Source organism: Argiope bruennichi, chromosome X2 (assembly GCF_947563725.1).
Source record: "Argiope bruennichi chromosome X2, qqArgBrue1.1, whole genome shotgun sequence".
In the NCBI taxonomy this organism is placed as follows: Eukaryota; Metazoa; Arthropoda; class Arachnida; order Araneae; family Araneidae; genus Argiope; species Argiope bruennichi.
This window is the reverse complement of record NC_079163.1, coordinates 23554335-23571463: the sequence shown is the minus strand read 5'-3', so window position 1 is coordinate 23571463 and position 17129 is coordinate 23554335. Positions and strand designations below refer to the sequence as shown.

General features: G+C 35.4%; 2 protein-coding genes across 4 annotated transcripts in view; both read left to right on the top strand.

Annotated features, from left to right (window-relative positions):
- The window catches only part of LOC129960008 (esterase OVCA2-like), a 44511-nt gene extending 27892 nt beyond the window's left edge, over positions 1–16619 (top strand). Inside the window, exons 10-11 of one of the 3 annotated variants that reach the window (XR_008783498.1) lie at positions 781–1079; positions 14980–16619. Coding sequence is in view for 1 of the 3 variants with exons in the window: in XM_056072998.1 (XP_055928973.1) it covers positions 781–795 (15 nt within the window). In the remaining 2 variants the exon portion in view is untranslated. Of the gene's footprint in view, positions 1–780; positions 5483–5573; positions 5697–14979 lie in introns of those variants that run through there. The other 2 variants (XR_008783499.1, XM_056072998.1) reach the window with 2 other exon arrangements.
- Positions 5096–7196, top strand: LOC129959661 (uncharacterized). Its single transcript, XM_056072550.1, has 3 exons — positions 5096–5402; positions 5525–6294; positions 6630–7196. The coding sequence occupies exons 1-3, from the start codon at positions 5096–5098 to the stop codon at positions 7194–7196; spliced, it is 1644 nt and encodes a 547-aa protein (XP_055928525.1).
- Positions 16620–17129: the final 510 nt, after the last annotated feature.

Here is a 17129-nt window from a genome sequence, read left to right as displayed (position 1 = left end):
CTATTTAAAACCTATGGATATTAACAAGTGGATGAGAAAGAAAACTAATATTAAGGAGAATAGTAGAAAATAATGTTCTTCTGAAAGAATATTTGTTTGCCAGGTTTGTTTCAAAATCACTTTTAACTTCTCTTTAAATAGGGGATTTGTTTTAGCTTTAAATCCTAATTTGAAAAGATATATTTCACGTTTCTTGGCGAACTTTTATAAAGTAATTTTTTTATTGGTGTTTTTTTAAAAAAATAAATTAATTTATCATTAAAAGCTAATAGTTTTTTTTTCAGGAACACCATTGTTAAACTGGGAATTGAATTTTTATTTACTTTATTAAAATTGTTGTGGATTTTATGCATGCGTATCTTCTTTTCAATTGCAGCTCTCTTTCTGTTTATAATATCTCTAGAATGTGAAAATGTAATCAAAATGTTATTACATTTTTTAGTAATTGCTTGAAATGTAACTTGCACTTGTATTCAAAAAATTAGTTTGTGTAATATTTATGAATTCCAAAAATGCATAAAATAAATGCTTGCTAGATTAGTACTGTAATTTAAACTAATTAATTCGCTTAGTCATTCATAATGAAAAGAAATTAGTATGTGTTATTTCTGACTTCATATTGAGTAAATGCTTTGTTTGAGTAATTATTTATTTTTATATATAAGAATATAATTTTAGGTATCTGATGTATAAATCCACTTCATATATTTGCACTCATGTCATTTTTCAATTATTTGATGGAAATGCATTTATTCAGAATTCAACTTTGCATCTTTTCAGAAAGAGTTTGAGTGATAATTATTACTCACTCTCTTAAGCACTGTCTTACGACTGCTGAAACATTTATTTTAATTCTTGCTGAAGATTGTGGTGAACAATTTGAAGATTATTTCGATAATGGAATGTGACCTGCTGTAGCATTCAGATATCATCAATGATATTTGAATGCTGTGGATGAAATCAGATTTCCAAGTGTACATTTGACAAACTATATCAATCTTATTCGAAGAAGAATTGAATATTGGCCTGAGAAAAGTAGACTTCATCTTGGGTTTTGAAATGGTCATAGCATGATTGAAGTAAGTTTGAAATTCTGAATTTTAGAACCTAAATACGATATTAGTTTAATGATTTGTAGAATATGCTGCAGTTTCTCATGAAATAAGTTTTTAAAAAATTTAATTTCTATGTTTCATGCCTGATTAATTATGAATTAAAATATTTATTATTTGTACATTCCTATTAATATTTATAATATGGTTCGGAGTAAATGAGATCAATCCAGTGCAGATCACTTGCAGGAATTTAATATATATATTATCAGTGTTGGAGGTTTGGCTATGGTTTCGATATTAGATTGAATAAATATAGGGAGTTATGCGTAACTATTTCACGTTTATCTATATTGAATAGTTTTATTTAGAATTTCAAGGAAGTGTATGGAAAAAGTTATTTTTAGGAAAGGGAGAAGTGATGTCTTTGGAAGTGAAATATATAATGTGATTTACATAGCACTTTTTGATTGAAAAGTGATAATAACATTTTCTCTAACTCGCACTTTACTTATGTTTTTAGTAAAATCATTAACATTTTTTTTTAAATTTCCTGTTATGCTTTTTAAATTCCCTATTAGATTTTACGTTTAACAGGAGCTACTGGTTTTAGAGCCATCTCTAAGAGATCTGATAAATGCATTTGCTTATATTTTATGCAGAAAAGAATTCTTGCTTTAAAACATTTCATTTATATTTTCTTCTGAAATAACATCCTTTCAAGAAGAAAATATAACAACTTGAGAAAACTGTGACAGAGAAATTGACTATGAAGGAAATCCTTTTGATATTGCAATTCATATTATGAAGAGATCTCACATCTTCACATGAGATCATTTTTGTTCGTTTCACAAGTTCCAGCGCTCCGAAAAGTCATTCAGATATATGTAGGCTGATGACTTGTACTCTGGCAGATAAGATACAAGTTACAAGGCCATCACAAAAGGTCAAACCGAGAATTCCTACATGTAGGACTTTGACTGAATTTCGAGTATTTTGAATAAACAAGAATTCAACTATAAAAGAGGTCTTGCAACCTTCATTATAAACGATTTAAATGCTAAAGTTTCTGCTGTGAAGAAAACCTGGCCCAAAAGTCAGCACTTCTTTAGTTTTTCTTGTAGAGCAGCTTGTTTGGGGATGATTTTGGGATTCCAGAAATGCAATCCTAAATAATTACAGGAGGTAATTCGTGTCTCGCTTTCAAATTTTATATCTTGAGTTATCAACCTGTGCAGAAGAAGCACATTATAATGCAGTTGATTATGGTGGATCCTATAGTCCAACTTCTCCATTATAAAATCATTATTTGCTGAAAAGTTGAAATAGGAGAGTGTTATAACTTGCCTTTTGTGCTGCCGAACTGTGGTTGTCTGTTTTATTGTTTCAACGTATTTATTAAGATTGTGGCAACACCACATTTTTCTATTATAAAAGCTCGCATCAATATTTTCATGGCACCCCGCAGCGCAAGGCTCCTAGAGCATTCTGGTTTAATTTTTTTTTTTATAAAGGTTGATTTTTAAGGTTTTATTAATAAACTTGTTGTTTAAACTTTTGGCTTTTCCCTCAATTGAACACGCTGTAGCCACTTTGCTTTAATTTTCGCATCATAATAACTGATGACCTGCTGTTTAAATTCAATAATCAAAATTTTAGTATTCAAAATTTTGTTTGTTTCGAATGCATTTTTCTGAGGTTAATTCTGGTGTTGTGGAAGTTACTTGCAACCGGATCTGGTAAGATTTTTCTCTTTTTTGAATTGAATATTTGAATTTATCCTTTTTTCTTGTTACCATGTGATTTACAAACTAAACCTAAATTACCCTCGGAAACTTTACCTTCATTGGAAATTGGAGATGATCCCCCTAGAGAAGTTTCCAGAATAGCTTTCAGGGCACCTCCTTTCTTGAAGACGGACGTAGACCTCTGGTTTTTGCAAATTTAGCGGTATCCGGCATCACGAATGACAGGACGAAATTCCATTGCATCGTGTCGTCCATTGATGCCGAGGTCTTGGCCCACGTGGCCGACTTAGTTCGCGCTCCGGTCACTAAAAATTCCTACCTCAATCTAAAATCTAGAATTTTAACAAAAAAATTTACCATCCGATCTCATATTTAAAAAAAATCTTCATAAGGATAACAGCTTAAGAGATAGACGTCCTTCGTGGTTACTTAGACTTCGGGATGAGAACTTTGGCTGGCGCTAGGGTAACTGAACAAGTTCTTAAATCCCAATGGATTCAACGCTTGCCAGTTCGCATGCAACAAATCTTAGCAGTTAGTGGTGACTTTTTGGAATTACTGTCAAAAATTGCCTATAAAAATAGCCGAAGCTTCAGAATCTACCAGAGAAGTACAGGAATGTTCGTCGTCAGCCGCAACTCTTGACTCCTTGCAGCGGCAAATCGTAGCACTTCAAGAAGCCGTACATCAGCTGACTCGCAGGCAAGAAGGTAGCAAGTACAGCAAACCAAGACATTCCAATTCAAAGAGTCCAAGTAGAAAACGACCCAATTCCCAACCTCGCGGAATCTGTTGGTACCACGCACGTTTCGGTATTAAAGCTGACAAGTGCGTTCAACCCTGCTCCTTTCAGGTAAACTAAACGCATCCCATGTTAAGGCGCCGACCGGGGATGAGCAGAAGTTCGCTCGCCTATTTGTCCATGATAGGAGGTCTGGATCGAAGTTTCCGGTGGATACTGGAACGAGTGTAAGTGTTTTGCCTTGCAAGAGTTTCCCTAGTCAAGTTCCTGATCCTAACTTCACTCTTTACGCAGTTAACGACATCCGGATACCAACCTTCCCCAGCAAAGAACTCACTTTAGACTCCCTCTAGAATTTCGATTATTCTCTTGGTCCTTCTTCCTGGATGATGCGAAGAAACCCATCCTGGGAACTGACTTTCTTGAGCATTATGGTCTGCTAGTTGACATAAAGAACTGTCGGTTGATCAACACGTTGACATCAATCTCTATCAAGGGTTCCAGCACTCGCAAGCCATGCTTGGGACTGAAGACCTTAAGCGACTCTTCTCCGTATCACAAGCTGCTGTTGACGAAAGGACCACCAGTGTTTGTCAAGGATCGGCGTTTTTCGCCTGAGAAGGTGGTTGCTTGGAGATATAATCCTTGCTTAACAGAGGCATTATATGCCCTTGGTCTACTCCCATCCACATGGTGCTAAAGAAGAATGGCGAGTACAGGTTGTGTGGAGACAGTCGTCGACTTAACGCCTCGCGATCCCCGACAGGTACTCAATCCCTCATTTGCATAATTTCTTTTTTGGGTTACAGGGTAAAACCATCTTCTCCTAGCCCGATCTGGTGAAAGCGTGCCATCAGCTGCCTATGGAGGAGTAATCCATGAAGTAGACTGCAATCCTCACCCCGTTTGGATCTTTCGAGTACCACCGGATGTGCTTTGGATTGTCAAACGCAGCTCAAATTTTCCCACGATTCATAGACAACGTCTTGAGAGGTCTAAATTGCTATGCCTACCTGGATGTTGTGTTACTGGTGTCTGAGTTCGAGGAGTAGCATATCAAAGACCTGGAAGAAATCTTCAAACATCTTAACAGCTTTGGTATTATCCTAAACCCTGAAAAGAGCATTTTCAGGCAAAGCCAAATGGAGTTCTTCGGGTACTTGGTTTCAAGCAAATAAATTTCTCCATTACCTGAGAAAGTTGAAACCCTGCGGAATTATCCACAGCCCAAGACGGTAAGTGAGCTGCGTAGATTCCTAGCGATCTTGAACTTCTACCACAAGTTCCTCAGAAATAGTGCTGAGGACCAAGAAACCCTGCACGACTTCTGCAAATGAAAGCCGAAGAAGGGTAATTCTATTATCGAGTAGTCCAATGAAGCAAAGTCACTCTTTGAAAAGTACTAGAATTCCATAGTCCAAGATACAGTTTTAGCCTATACGAAGCTGGAAGCCGACCTATCCGTTGTAGTCGACGCATCAGACTACGCTATATGAGAAATCTTGCAGCAAATCCACGGCGCAGTTGCAGAGCCCATATCATTGTTTTCAAGGATGCTGACCGACACCGAAAAGAGATACTCTACCAACGACAGGAAACTGTTGACTATTCACAGCGCGGTAAAACATTTCCGTCACATGCTGGAAGGTAGGCAGTTTAAAGTTCTAACTGATCGCAAACCCCTGACTTTTGTATTTCACAAAGTTAACGGTAACAGTTCTCCTAGGCAGTGTCGTCACCTCGAATTTATCTCTCAGTTCACCACTGATAACCGTTATGTGAGCTGGGAGGGCAATTCTGTGGCTGACGCACTGTCAAGAGTTTCTACTATTAAAGTCCTCAACTCTATTGATTATCAAGGCATGGCATATTCACAAGCTAAGGATAAACAACTTAATTTTTTCAAATTTGATTCTAAATTTAAATTTAATTACTTCAAACTGAACCCAACGGTCCTAAACTGTATTGTGACATTTCTACAGGAACTTTAAGTCCTTACGTCCTCCTTTGTTTCTGTGAATCTGTTTTCAGAACTCTTCACCAACTTCATCATCCTGGAGTGAAAGCTAGCGTAGATCTTATACGCAAGCGCTTCATCTGGAAGGACTTGAGACGAGACGTCACCATGTGGACCCGAGCGTGCCTTGATTGCCAACGATCGAAGGTCCACCGCCACACAAAGAGCAGCCTGGGTACCTTTTCTACTTCCATCTGCAATGTTTTTCCACTTAAACTGCATTATATTCGGTCCTCTTCCACCTGCAACGGATACCAGTACCTCCTGACAGTCGTCGACCGGTTCTCCAGATGGCCTGAAGCATTTCCTATGACTGACCAGAAGACTGAAGCCGTGGCCAAGACCCTCTTCGACAGCTGGATTTCCCGCTTTGGAGTGTCGGAGTTCATAACAACGGACCAAGGCCGTAACTTCGACGGACATCACTTCGAAGAATTCACTCAGTTCCCGGGCACCTACCGAACACGAACAACGGCCTACCACCCTCAAGCCAATGGAGTGGTGAACAAGTTTCATCGACAGTTGAAGGCGACAATCATGTTCCAAGCTACTGAGAAGTGGACTGAAGTTTTGCCTGCCATCCTGTTCGGGATTCGTGCCTCGTACAAGGAAAACATTTCAGCATCTTTAGCTAAGATGATTTTCTGTTCCTCACTGCGACTTCCCGGACAGTGTTTCCGAGAAGAAAGACCTTCTGTTACAAAAGAAGACTTTCTCCGTCAGTTTAGGGATAGGGTGAGTAAACTGAAAACAGAGCCAATGCCTCGACACGGTCAATAAAAAGTTTTTGTGCACAAGGACTTGTCTATCTAAACGCACATGTTTTTAAGACGATTGCGTGAGAAGACCCCTTTCACAGCCATACCTAGGACCATTTGAAGTCGTTAATCGTTCAAAGGAGTTTTTCACTCTCTTAATCAATAATAAAGAAGTTATAGTGACAATAAACTGGTTGAAACCACTTTGTTTTTGAATTATAATGCTTGTAGTGTACCTAATTGCCATAGGGCATACACGACCCACTTTAGTCGCAAAGTAAGATTTCGGTTCACCTCGAATTTATCGCTCAGCTCAGCACTGATATCTGTTATGTGAGCGAGAAGAGCAAATCTGTGGTTCACTCACTGTCAAAAGTTTCTACCATTGAAGTTCCGAACTCTATTGATTATCAAGGCATGGCACATTCACAAGCTAAGGATAAAGAGCTTAATTTTTTGAAATGTGATCCTAAATTTGAATTTAAACTTCTTCAAACTGAACCCATCAGTCCTAAACTGTATTGTGACATTTCTACAGGAACTTTAAGACCTTACGTCCTCCTTTGTTTCTGTGAATCTGTTTTTAGAACTCTTCACCAACTTCATCATCCTGGAGTGAAAGCTAGCGTCGATGTTATACGCAAACGCTCCATCTGGAAGGACTTGCGACGAAATTTCACCAAGTGGATCCGAGCGTGCCTTGATGACCAACGATCGAAGGTCCACCGCCACACAAAATGCAGCCTGGGTGCATTTTCTACTTCCATCCGCAATGTTTTCCCACTTAAACTACAACATACTCGGTGCTCTTCCACCTGCAATGGATACCTCCTGACAGCTGTCGACGGTTCTCCAGATGACCTGAAGCATTTCCTATGACTGACCAGAAGACTGAAGCCGTGGCCAAAACCCTCTTCGACAGCCGGATTTCCCGCTTTGGGGTGCCGGAGTTCATATCACCGGACCAAGGCTTAACTTCGGTGGACATGTCTTCAAAGCTTTCACTCAGTTCCTGGGCACCCACCGAACCCAAACAACGGCCTACCACCCTCAAGCCATTGGAGTGGTGGAAAGGTTTCGTCGATATTTGAAGGCGGCAATCTTGTGCCAAATTACTGCGAAGTGGACTGAAGTTTTGCCTGCCATCCTGCTCGGGATTCATGACTCGGTCAAGGAAGACATTTCTGCATCTTCAGCTAAGATGATTTTCGGTTTCCCCTCTGTGACTTCTCGAACTGTTTTTCCGAGAAAAAAGACCTTCTGTTACAGAAAACTTTCTCTGTCAGTTTAGGGATAGAGTGAGTAAACTGAAACCAGAGCCGATGTCAACAAAAAGTTTTTGTGTACAAGGACTTCTCTACCTAAACGCACATGTTTTTAAGACGATTGCGTGAGAAGACTCCTTTCACAGCCATACCTAGGACCATTTGAAGTCGTTAATCGTTCAAAGAAGTTTTTCACTCTCTTAATCAACAATAAAGAAGTTAAAGTGACAATAAACTGGTTGAAACCCACTTACTTTTGGAATTATAATGCTTTTAGTGTACCTAGTTGTCCTAAGGCTTACACGACCCTCTTCAGTCGCAAAGTAAGATTTCGGCTCACCTCGAAGTTATCGCTCAGCTCACCACTGATATCTGTTTTGTGAGCGAGAAGAGCAATTCTGTGGCTGACGCACTCACAAGAGTTTCTACCATTGAAGTTCCCAACTCTATTGATTATCAAGGCATAGCACATTCATAAGCTAAGGATAAAGAGCTTAATTTTCTGAAATGTGATCCTAAATTTGAATTTAAACTTCTTCAAACTGAACCCATCAGTCCTAAACTGTGTTGTGACATTTCTACCGGAACTTTAAGACCTTATGTCCACCTTTGTTTCTGTGAATCTGTTTTCAAAATTTTTCACCAACTTCATCATCCTGCAGTAAAAACCAGCGTTGATCTTACACGCAAGTGCTTCATCTGGAAGGACTTGAGACGAGACGTCACCATGTGGACCTGAGCTTGCCTTGATTGCCAACGATCGAAGGTCCACCGTCACACAAACAGCCTGGGTACCTTTTCTGCTTCCATCCTCAAGGTTTCACAATTAATCTGCGACATCGTCGGTCCTCTTCCACCCTCCAACGGATACCAGTACCTCCTCACAGTCCTCGACCGGTTCTCCAGATGGCCTGAAGCATTTCCTATGACTGACCAGAAGACAAGCGGTGGCCAAGACCCTCTTCGACAGCTGGATTTCCAGCTTTGGAGTGCCGGAGTTCATATCAACGGACCAAGGCTTAACTTCGGTGGACATGTCTTCAAAGCTTTCACTCAGTTCCTGGGCACCCACCGAACCCAAACAACGATCTACCACCCACAAGCCATTGGAATGGTGGAAAGGTTTCGTCGACAATTGAAGGCGGCAATCTTGTGCGAAACTACTGAGAAGTGGACTGAAATTTTGCCTGTCACCCTGCTCGGGATTTATGTCCCGGTCAAGGAAGATATTTCTGCATCTTCAGCTAAGATGATTTTCGGTTTCCCCACTGCTACTTCCCGGACTGTTTTTCCGAGAAGAAAGACCTTCTGTTACAGAAGACCTTCTCTGTCAGTTTAGGGATAGGGTGAGTAAACTGAAACCAGAGCCGATGTCTCGACACGTCAACAAAAAGTTTTTGTGTACAAGGACTTGTCTACCTAAACGCACATGTTTTTAAGACGATTGCGTGAGAAGACCCCTTTCACAGCCATACCTAGAACCATTTGAAGTCGTTAATTGTGCAGAGAAATTTTTGACTCTTTTAATCAACAATGAAGTTCAAGTGACAATAGACCGGTTGAAACCGGCTTTCTTTTTGAATTGTAATGTTTGTAGTGTACTTAATTTCTCTAAGGCGTACACGACCAGCTCTGGTCGCAAAGTAAAAATTCGTTTATGAGTTTTTTTTTTTTTTTTTTTTTTTTTTTTGTTTCTCCCATGTTTAAACTATATGTGTACTAATGTTGGCAGACTGTTTTTAGTCTCTGGAGACTGGTGTAGGAGTGCTGTAAGGTGGTTGGCTTTTTTATTGTTTCAACGCCTTTGTTGTGGCAATGTCACATTTTTCTATTATAAAAGCTCGCACCAACATTTTCACGGCACTCCGCAGCGCCAGGCTCCTAGACCACACTTGTTTTTTTTTATTTTTTTTTAAAGGTTAATTTTTTAGGTTTTATTAATAAACTTGTTGTTCTTTAAATTTTTGGATTTTCCCTCAGTTGAACACGCCGTAGCCACTTTGCATGAATTTTCACACCATACTTTTAAGACGAAGACATAAAGCCTTTAAAGGGCAATTTTTTTCTGGTCATGGTATTTTAAAGTATTTTTAGGATTTGATTGGCTTAAGGAGAGTGATTCATTTAACTACTTAGATAAATTTAATTTGATTTATTTATTAATTTGGTTAATTTATAATTAAGTCACAAATCGAAATACATCCTTCTGTGTGAGATAAGAAACTGAAGCATCTAGGATTCTATCTTATAGAAAAATTTCTTGAGAACTTATGGGAATCTACATCATTTCCTTCTAAAATTGATAAATTTGGCCTTAAGTATACTTCCCATGTCCCTAGAAAGGGTTAAAGTCCACAACACTAATAAATTTGTTAAAATGATCATAAGAATCTTTAAACATGAAATCCCATAACAAATAAATGCACATAATGTTATGACTTGGATAGACTTCTGTTCCACTACTCTAGAAAGTTATTATACCAGAAATTTGCAAATTCGTGAAATACAGGAACAAAGCTTTTTATTGAAAAAAAAAAAAAAAAATGAAGGAAAATAGCATTGGATTTTACAAATTCCATCAAGCATATTGAAAAAAAAAGAAAGAAGAATATCTATTTTATATACTGATGAAGTACATTTTGTAGATGTATTTGCTTTTCTGGAATGTTATTAACAGAAAGTATTTAAAACTTAAAAATTGTTCTATAATATAAATTAGAAGAGTATTTAGTTTTCTATTTAACATGTATATGATAACGCCAATTTAAACCAATATAATGGCCTCTGAAACTTCAAAAGAGAATTTAATAGGTAATTGCATTTTTATCATTATATTTTATTACACTTTATTTAACACACTATTTTATTGTATAACTTTATTGTACATATATCTGAAAGATTGCTTTTGCCATATATTTAAAACGTTAAATGAAAAATAGTATATTTATATTGAGTAAATATTTCCTTCTTAGAAATTATAAAAACTGATGTTTACCATTTTTGTTTATATTTATGCTATAGAAGTAGGATGAATAAAAATTTTCTTTAAATTATGAAAATATTAGAAGTATGTGAAAATTATATTTGTTATAAAATTTCTGTAACTAAATGTTTCTTTAAAAGCTTGAAAATTGATAGAAATCATAACTTCATCCATATTTGTGCAATAAAAAAAGTTGCAATAAAACATTTTTTTTGTGTGTGTGATTTCTTGTTATTAATCTACTAAAATCGACTTGTTTGTCAAAACTATTACCAATATTTATTTATTATGGCTTTTTCTAATTGAAACTGTACACAAAAATGTAATATTTTTGTATCATTCAGTTCTTATTTAAGAAATAAAAGACTTCTGATATTGCATTGCATCGTTTGTTTATTTCTGTATCATATTTTAAAATATTAATTGTAATGTCTGGAAAGGCTTCAATTTCTTTTTTAATATTAGAATTTGTATTTGATAGTTTTGGATAAATTAAGCATCTTAGTACTCAATATTATGTTGGTTCTACCAAATACGAGGCATGAATATCTGCCTTGTCGTCGATGTTGATATATGACCAGGCGAACCCCACGATATTCTACGTTTAGGATTATTGTAGAATATCTATTTTTCATCATCAGTGATAATACAGTTTATTTATTTTGGCGTTGAATCAACTATGCTCACCTGAAAGATTACCATTCAACATCTTTCAGCTTCAAAAGCAATAACCTTGATTTTGAATTGTAGCGAGTGCATTTAAACGTTTGGAAACTGTTATACAATCAACATTCAACGGATGAGCAAGTTTTTCTTATGTTTGACATGAATCTTGGTTGAGTAATACTTCCAATTCCTCTTCTTTGAATTTTTTCGATTAATGAAGACGTTCTTTGTCACCTGTATCGAAATCACTTACACGTTTTTATTGATGGAATATTTTCACCATTAGTTTCTAACAGCACTCAATGACTTTCAGCTGAACTTTTCTTTAAATTAAATATGAAAAGTAAAACCTCCTGCACATGGTGTTTTATTGGCTTATAATTCAACATTTTCGAAGCTGAATATATATATACGCTACAACAAAAGGGCACATAATTAAAAGATAAATCTAATGAAGACCTCTGAACATGAATATAGTTAGGGAAGTGTCCGATACGATATAACAAGTTGCATCATCTATTGTAAATCCCTCAAGATTAACTCAGTCCTAGTACAAGCTATAAATTATCCAATACCTATTTAATCCTGTCATATGGCATAAATGAATAATAATTTAATAACTGCGGATACTTTCAATTTTAATACATAAACTACCATTTTCCCTATGAGTTGCATAGTAAGACATATTTATAACTTTAAAAATGATGAAAATATCTTTATTCATGTACATTTAATAAGCTTCATTTAACAACTTAATCCTAGGATAAAAATTAGCATACTTTAAAATCACAAAGAGAAATTGAAATAAAAATATAAATTACGCTATTAAATCATAAACATGTCTTGATTAAAAAAAATCTGAGATATAATACTGTTTTTCCACAGATGAAAAAAAAAAAAAAGTATCTTAAAGATTTATGGAATATGAAGTGAGTTTGATTTAAATTTCAAAAATGAAAAACTACTTCAACAAATTGCTATCATACTTCATCATATCTAGGAAAATTTTATATGTTTTTAAATAAGAAAAATTGCACAGTATAATTTATGTCACTGAAAAGATAAAAAGAATATTGGTCTTCGATAGTGTTTCCAGAAATTATGTTAAATTAATTAAATTTCGTTTAGTTTTGAATTATTTAAAATTAATAAAAGTATCTGAAAAAAATTCCATTCACCTATTGAGACATAAATATTTGGAAATAACCTTAACAAGGTTTCCTTTTCGCAAATGGGAGGAAGGGATCATTAGGTTTAGCTGAGTAGGTCCGTAGGTTATAAAAAGGTTTGTACTATATATATCCTCCTACACTTGAATAGAGCCATTAGAAATTGTTTAAACCTAGAGAATAAAAGTTTTATTTAAAAAAATTCTTAAATGCATCCAATTGATTCTCGAAATATACAATCTAATAATGATGTCTTGAACATTATTTCTGCTAGCCTCACCCTTATTGTGCCATTGCCAGGTAACAATAATAGAGCCAAAATAGATGAAAACCTTATTCAATTCGATCCTATTCAAATGCTTAAAATGCCCCAAAATCGACTAGGAAATAAGAGAACAGCAAAATTTCAATTTATTTTACGTTTTATTCAATCCAACTTACAAATAGCAGTTTCCTTTGACAAACACGCGCCTATTTATATTGGTGTCCTCCAGACAGTCTTCAAGGAATATCTTATATTGGCAAGTTGTCAAACTATTCAATAAGGCGATCCTAAAATCTATACTAGAAGGACACTGATAGAGATTTTTTTGGATCAAGAAACTTCACATTCATTTTAAACGAGAGCATATAATATTTTACAGTTTGTATAACAACTAGGCTGTTAAATTTTTACATATTCTACGTTTCTGGTATATCATCCATACAACAGTGACGGATTTTGATAATATGAGGTCACTGACGATAAATTATTTTGAAACTCTTCCTAGATAAAATCTGTTGATGACAAGACAGTTACATGAGTTAAATTCATTTTCGCTTTTAATTTTACGCTAAGCTTATTTCCTAATATTTGTTATTTAATTTGAAGGTAATCCCTTCCATTGTTATTTTCCACATCTATCACGTTTATTTTCCATTCTTTGTAAAAGGAATGCAATTTATTATTTATATGCTTTATTCCACTATGTGTTAAACAGGAGTTAATATGTCGTAAAAATGTTACGTTGCATTATTTTTCCAAAAAGGACTCTCCGGAAAAGTCATTAAGTGCTTTTCTATCTGTCAAAAAAAAAAAAAAAAAAGGCATTCTAAAATATTCTACAATTTCAAATGGTTTCTATATTTTAGATTTGTAACAGTTCCCTTGACTTTAACTGAACTGCTAACCCCACCTGATATGACGTTGACGTTAAGAAAAATTTTGCCTCCTCCAGTAGTTGCTCGTGTTTTGTGTGAAGATGTAAGTATTCCTGTGATGTATCCGTGTACTGTGAACCAAAAGATTAAAAAGTTTTAATTAGCCTAGGTGAGAGTATCTTCATCCAAATGCTCAAAATGCATTTCACTCATCATGTGACATTACAAAATTAGCCCTGAACCGAACAGGGCGGGCGGCGGATTTTATCACAGGATAAGTAACTTATTACTTTCAAAGATATTTAGAATTGATCACCTTGATCCTTTTGAATTACATTCATAAATAATATAATTTCAACGATTCTTTGAATCGATATTGTCTAAAAGATTTCCTATTTCGAAACCATTCTTGTATGATTCATCTCGAATCGAAAGTATATCTTGATTTTGAAAGTTCACAGTTTTCCATCTTATAAATAGAATTGTAATTTTAAAGATTTATCTCGAATCGAAAGTATATTTTAATTTTGAAAATTAACTATTCTAAACTATCCAAATGACAAAATTTGTTATTTTGAAACAGTTCTTTTATTTTTAATTAGAATGTAATTTTTTTAAAAACGATATAATCTGCATATATTCATATATTTTCCTTGATTTTGTGTGTCTCAAGCAATCCATTGCTTAATTATTATTATTTTAAAACGAAACTGCATTAAAACATTTATTTGAATGCATTCTCAAATGTTTGAGTGTTCCCAATGCTGTACGTCATTATTGTATAATTGTGTTAAAACGAAACTTTTGAAAAATTCTTTATTAATTTCTTGAGTATGTTAATACCTAAATCATTTAAGTACTTAGCAGTTCAGTATTCCATTCAGAAAACATATTAATATTTTGTGAATTGCTAAGAATTGTTGTTCTGTTATTATGAAGAGCTAAATGATCTTTTTTAAGTAAAACGAATTCCAACCTAATGTTCTAAAATGGAATTCTTCTTGATATAATTCTGTTATTTTAAGAATTATTTTTAATGCAAATTAATATCGTATCTCCTAAGTATTACTTTATTTAAACAGAACATGTATATGTAATCTTCATTTAAACTGAAACTTATTTTATTAGTATTTTTTTCTCTCTTTGCTAAAATAAACTATTTTTCTCCTTTTTTCGTTAAATTTTATTCTCACTCAAGTGAAGGTCAATGAGTCATAACATTTTCTGTGTTTATACTAGAAGAGGAAATGAAAGATCCACTATTTTGTTACTTTCATTTTGGTTTAATGACTAATGTATACTTTTAGCTTGAATATAAATTGGATAGAAAAGTGTTTTCATTATATTTTTTTCTCCCTCGCTCTCTGAGGTGCTCTGTTGAGTATTGCATTCATATGAGATTTATATTATTCTTATAAATTAAATATTCTGTTTTGCAGGGAACCTAACACTTTTGGGAATGAACTTTTTACAAAAAGCTGGCATTGTTTTGAATCTGAAACACCGCAACTGGTTCTTTAATGACTCACCACAACGAACTTATCATTTTGTTAAAAAAGTAGTTATCCAAGAAGTTCAAAGCCGAAACACCTTTGAGAAGAATACATGTTTACTGCGCGATAACGAAGGTAAATATGTCTAATGCTTGATCAGAGAAATGAACTGGGTCATCGCTAAAGAGGTGCGAAACTGTCTTTGAACCTGGTGGAGAGCCCACTCCCTTCATTGAATACCGTTTCAACACCGGAGGCAATCCCCCTGTTTTTGTGCCTTTTTATCGGTTTCCACCATCAAAGAAAAAGTTGCTTCAGAAAGAACAAGATGAACTTTTGGAATGAACATTATACACGAGTGTGAATACCCGTATGCTGCGTATATGGTACTCGTTCCTAAAGCGAACGGGAAAATCCGTCTTTATATCGATTATAGAGGTCTTAATGCAACGATAGTGACTAATTCTCATCCATTACCTAGAATGGATGACCTGCTTCATGGAGCGAAGCATACACCTTATATGACAACTATAGATTTACCTACAGTCGGGTTACCACCAGATGAATGTCTGGGTTTCTGACAGAGACAAAATAGCATTTGTCGGCCTCAGACACGTTTCAGAGACTGATTGAGAAGTTCTGCTGGGGCCTAAGTGACATTCTCGCCCGTTCTTACTTCGATGATGATATCATAATCCTGTCAGAAACCTTTGAAAAACATCTTAATGATCTCAAAGGTGTATGTGAGAGACTCTTACTATTTAAACTACATGCAAATCGTAATAAATGTAATTTTATCTGTGGTAGACTGAAATATCTTGGACACTATATCACAAGTTCATTAGTGGAAGTGGACCCTGGTAAAGCCTCTGCTATCAGGGAAATGCTTCCTCCCAAGAATGTAAAACAGGTGCTGCCATTCATGCAAACCTGTTCGTGGTACAGAAGATTTATTCCTAGCTACAAATTCAGTGTAGGTGACAGGGTTTGGGTGAAAAACATTCATTAAGTAGTTCTGCCCGACAGCGAACATCAAAGTTTATGCCACGCAGAGATGGTCCCTGTGTTATACTCGGCCAACTATCTCCTACTGTATTTGAGATGGCCAATCTTGATGTTCCTATTGGAGTCTATCGCACCTCAGCATTGCGCCCTCATCAAGATTCATCATCTAAGCATGTAACTTCTCTTTGCAAAAGAGGCAGACCAAGAAAGACCCTTCCTCCCTTAGCAGCCCCTTGGCGAGGCGGCGGGTAGGGCCAGAGGGGGAGACTGTAACATGTCCCCTTGTTTTTAACTTTAACCGAACTTCTAACGCCACCTGGTGTGGCGTAGACGTTAAGAAAAATGTTTCCTCCTCTAGTAATTGTGCGTGTTTTGTGTGAAGATGTTTTTTATGTATTTCTTATAAGTATTTCTGTAATGTGATGTATCCGTGAGCGGTGAACTCTGCGAATAAGTGGATTTTAATATTTCTGTAATGTGATGTATCCGTGAGCTGTGAACTCTGCGAATAAATGGATTTTAATATTTCTGTAATGTGATGTATCCGTGAACTGTGAACTCTGCGAATAAGTGGATTTTAATATTTCTGTAATGTGATGTATCCGTGAGCTGTGAACTCTGCGAATAAATGGATTTTAATATTTCTGTAATGTGATGTATCCGTGAACTGTGAACTCTGCGAATAAGTGGATTTTAATTAATCTAGATGAGAGTATCTTCATACAAATGTTCAAAATGCATTTCATTCATGCATGTGACATTACAGATTTTTTTAAAAAGGAAATAACTCTAAAGACAGTTTTTATTCGAAAAATTAAAAAAAAAAATTAAAAACTCAGCTTTTGAGCGCAGCAGTGCTTGGCTGGGATATCAAAAAATGTGTTATGATAACTTCTTTCTGCATAGCCACAAAAACCATTTGAAATTGTAAGCAATGCTTTTAGAATAATCTAACATTTCTTTTTTGCTTCGTGAACTCAAATATTAAAGACTTTGAAATCGTTTTTCGACAAGCATTCCCCACTTTAGAAATAGTTGAATTTTTCGAAAAATTATTCGAATATCGGTTTGAAATTTTTACTAAAATATTC

Excerpts from the sequence above, each read along its gene's own strand:
- LOC129959661 (XM_056072550.1), top strand. The coding sequence starts at position 5,096 with ATGCTGACCGACACCGAAAAGAGATACTCTACCAACGACAGGAAACTG. Across the intron at positions 5,403-5,524 it reads CAACTCTATTGATTATCAAG|GAACTTTAAGTCCTTACGTC; the intron begins GCATGGCATATT and ends ACATTTCTACAG. Across the intron at positions 6,295-6,629 it reads TCCGTCAGTTTAGGGATAGG|CTCAGCACTGATATCTGTTA; the intron begins GTGAGTAAACTG and ends TTTATCGCTCAG.